Raw genomic sequence first — 2,653 nt, 5'->3', positions numbered from 1 at the left:
CTAATGTAGCCACTTCATAGGCATTGACAATCACAAGCTCCCTTTGCCTCAAGAAAGACATTTTCAAACAGCTTTCAGAAATAAAGCCTTGACACAAATACTGGTAATGGATGAGGTTCAAAGCTTCTAGCTCTCACCTCTAAAGCCATCCAGGAGCATGTCTGCACAGTCCTGTACCATCCTGACCTGCAGCCCAGGCTTTGTGCAAAGTGATCCTCTGTTTCTCTTGCCTGTGTGCACCATCAGGGGCAGGCACACTTGCACTGGGGGCTGGCTGGAGAACTACCTGGTGTGTGCTGTGCTTGTCTTCCAGCCCATACTCCTGGATTTCCTGCCCACAGAAACCAGATTGCAAAGGGGGTTTCAAAGCTGCGGTTCAGCCTGAAGTACACACTCCTGAGGCAGCTGTCACACTCTGCATGTCCCATGCCCTCACCAGATCAAGCACAGCCCACTCCATGCCTGCTCTCACTTGTACTGCCATTATACCAGACATGGATCCTGAAGCATTTGCTCCAGACAACTGCCCCTCAAGCTGTATCAAAACCAACCGGATGACAAACTTTCTAGGGCAATGACAATGTTAATATTTGCCCTGTTGATGCAGTACTTATGTCCTCCTAACAGTCAGCAAGTAACAAGTCAGATTTCTGTTTCAAATTATTCTGTTTTCCTATCCTGAATGCATATTGTAAATTCTTTCTTCAGAATGGAGACAACCTGTCTCCGTCCCCTCTGTCTAAACAACATTGCCCAACTGAGGTTTTTAAGCATTGACACAAATAAACATTAATTTATTGAGCTCTTCCTTAGCTTTCTGGACATTTGGTGTACTTTCAAGTACTTCCTGGGAGTTCCTCCTGCTCAACAAGATGTCAAACAAATTTCCCCACCTAAAAGCAAAGCTATCATAACCTCAACTATACAGAGTCAGGGGAGGTTATGTGGAAGCTTCCAAACATACCATCAAATTGAATCCATTCTCTCTAGCTCGTTCCCTTCACAATCCTTCTCTCATCTTCCCAATACTTCTGTCTCTTATTACCAGTGACCTCATGTGTTAAAACACACCCACAAAACATACTCATTCCTGTCAAAAAACCCCACATCATTTTGCTTCTTTTACCAAAGCCCTGGATCTGAATTTACCTAGCAATACAAATGTTAAGAACCTGTAAACAAATCAGCAGGGTGGGTGTTTTCTGCCTGCATTTGAAATATTTGCCTTTGAAATATGTGACTATCTAAAATGGTCCTTGTGTTGGGAAAGGACAGTCTTCCAAATGTCATAGGAAGAAGCTGACCCCAGAACCGTCATTGTAAAACATTGGTATATAAATATGAATAGCTGAGATATGAGTGTCACAAATTAGAAAAGTCGTATCATTTCTCAAAGTGCTTGGCTACTCTTCTGTACCACATTAAATGCTTGCATAGTTCTTACCTGTATTTCAGTAGCTCTGGGGAATATTTTGACTTCGCTTTGAAAATCACCTGCAAAACAAAAAAATATTGCATCCAACATATCTCATATGTCAGTAGAGAAAGACACTGTGATCCACAGCAATCGTGGATCACAGGTCACAAGAAATGTAATGACAGGTTTCATTACACAACAGATTTGCATGGATTGCTTGCCCATGGCAGGCAAACTCTAAGTAAAGTATTAAAACCACTCAGCAAGTGTTCATGATGTACTTGTGTACAAATTATCTGCACTACTATTTTCACTTATTCTAGCTTAGGAATAATATCCTTTATATTAGTATTCACAAGAGGATCAATGCCAGTAAAATCATAGAGGCAAATCATTATAGGCTCTTACATGACCTAATAGTCCATGTCTCTCACACAGACCAACTCATACCAGGTCCAATGCTCTGTTCCCGTGTAGAGCCCATCATAGTACCCTGGCCCGAAATTAGATATGTACATTTGTATCCATCTCAGTTGCCAAAAAGATGCCATCAAGAACCAAACTCATTATTTCACTTCAAGGTTCTATTTGGCTCCCCTTGACTGCCTCTTCACCATGCAACAATATAGTGGTTTTACAGAGATCGCCTGGGCCCAGCAATCAGCTTGATGCAACAGAAAAGACAAAATACTGACACGTTTTCTGTAGCTGGGTAATATCAGTTACAGGTGTTTAACCACCATCAGAAATTAGACCGAAATATATTACCATATTTTATATCTTTTTTATTAAAAAATTAGAGGAAAGTACTTTTTTTACAAGCTAATGTGGTTTCCAAACAAACTCAGCTCACATATGTTCATTTAAACCAATACCAAAGCACACTGGTTGCTGGCATTACAAAACCCCCATGCTGTGTGACTTATTCTGTGTTGTTTCCTAATCATTTTCTCCTCAAGTTATCCTGCCTTATTCATTTAACTTGGTTTTGCATGCCCTTTAGTAACTTTTGCATAATATTTGCTATGATTATCATGCTTTCCCAAGGAAACAGGATTTACATGATCACAGTGTATGTGTAGGCATGTGTCTGCCTGTCAATCTGTTTATCGGTCCTTTACTAGTCTTAAAATACTCTTGTCAGAAAATTGATAAGAAAATACTTGAAGTATCAAAGGCATGATCCTTTATCACCCTCCTAAAAAATTAGTCACTCTATAGAAAGAAGAAACTCTA

The 2,653-nt window shown here is 40.2% G+C and overlaps 1 protein-coding gene across 4 annotated transcripts in view; it reads right to left on the bottom strand.

Annotated features, from left to right (window-relative positions):
- Positions 1-2,653, bottom strand: part of GPR137B (G protein-coupled receptor 137B) — a 32,645-nt gene that overhangs the window by 18,887 nt on the left and 11,105 nt on the right. For 3 of the 4 annotated variants that reach the window (XM_027900112.1, XM_027900111.1, XM_027900114.1), the window contains one exon: positions 1,445-1,494. The exons of the other annotated variant lie outside the window; for it this stretch is intronic. In XM_027900112.1, coding sequence (XP_027755913.1) covers positions 1,445-1,494 — 50 coding nt within the window. The remainder of the gene's footprint in view (positions 1-1,444; positions 1,495-2,653) is intronic. 4 annotated transcript variants of the gene reach the window in all.

The sequence above is a fragment of the Empidonax traillii genome, unplaced genomic scaffold (assembly GCF_003031625.1).
Source record: "Empidonax traillii isolate 1590-97213 ecotype Southwest subspecies unplaced genomic scaffold, ASM303162v1 scaffold707:size593822, whole genome shotgun sequence".
NCBI classification, from domain to species: domain Eukaryota; kingdom Metazoa; phylum Chordata; class Aves; order Passeriformes; family Tyrannidae; genus Empidonax; species Empidonax traillii.
Note: the sequence above shows the minus strand (reverse complement) of the source record. Positions and strands in the feature narration are given on the sequence as shown.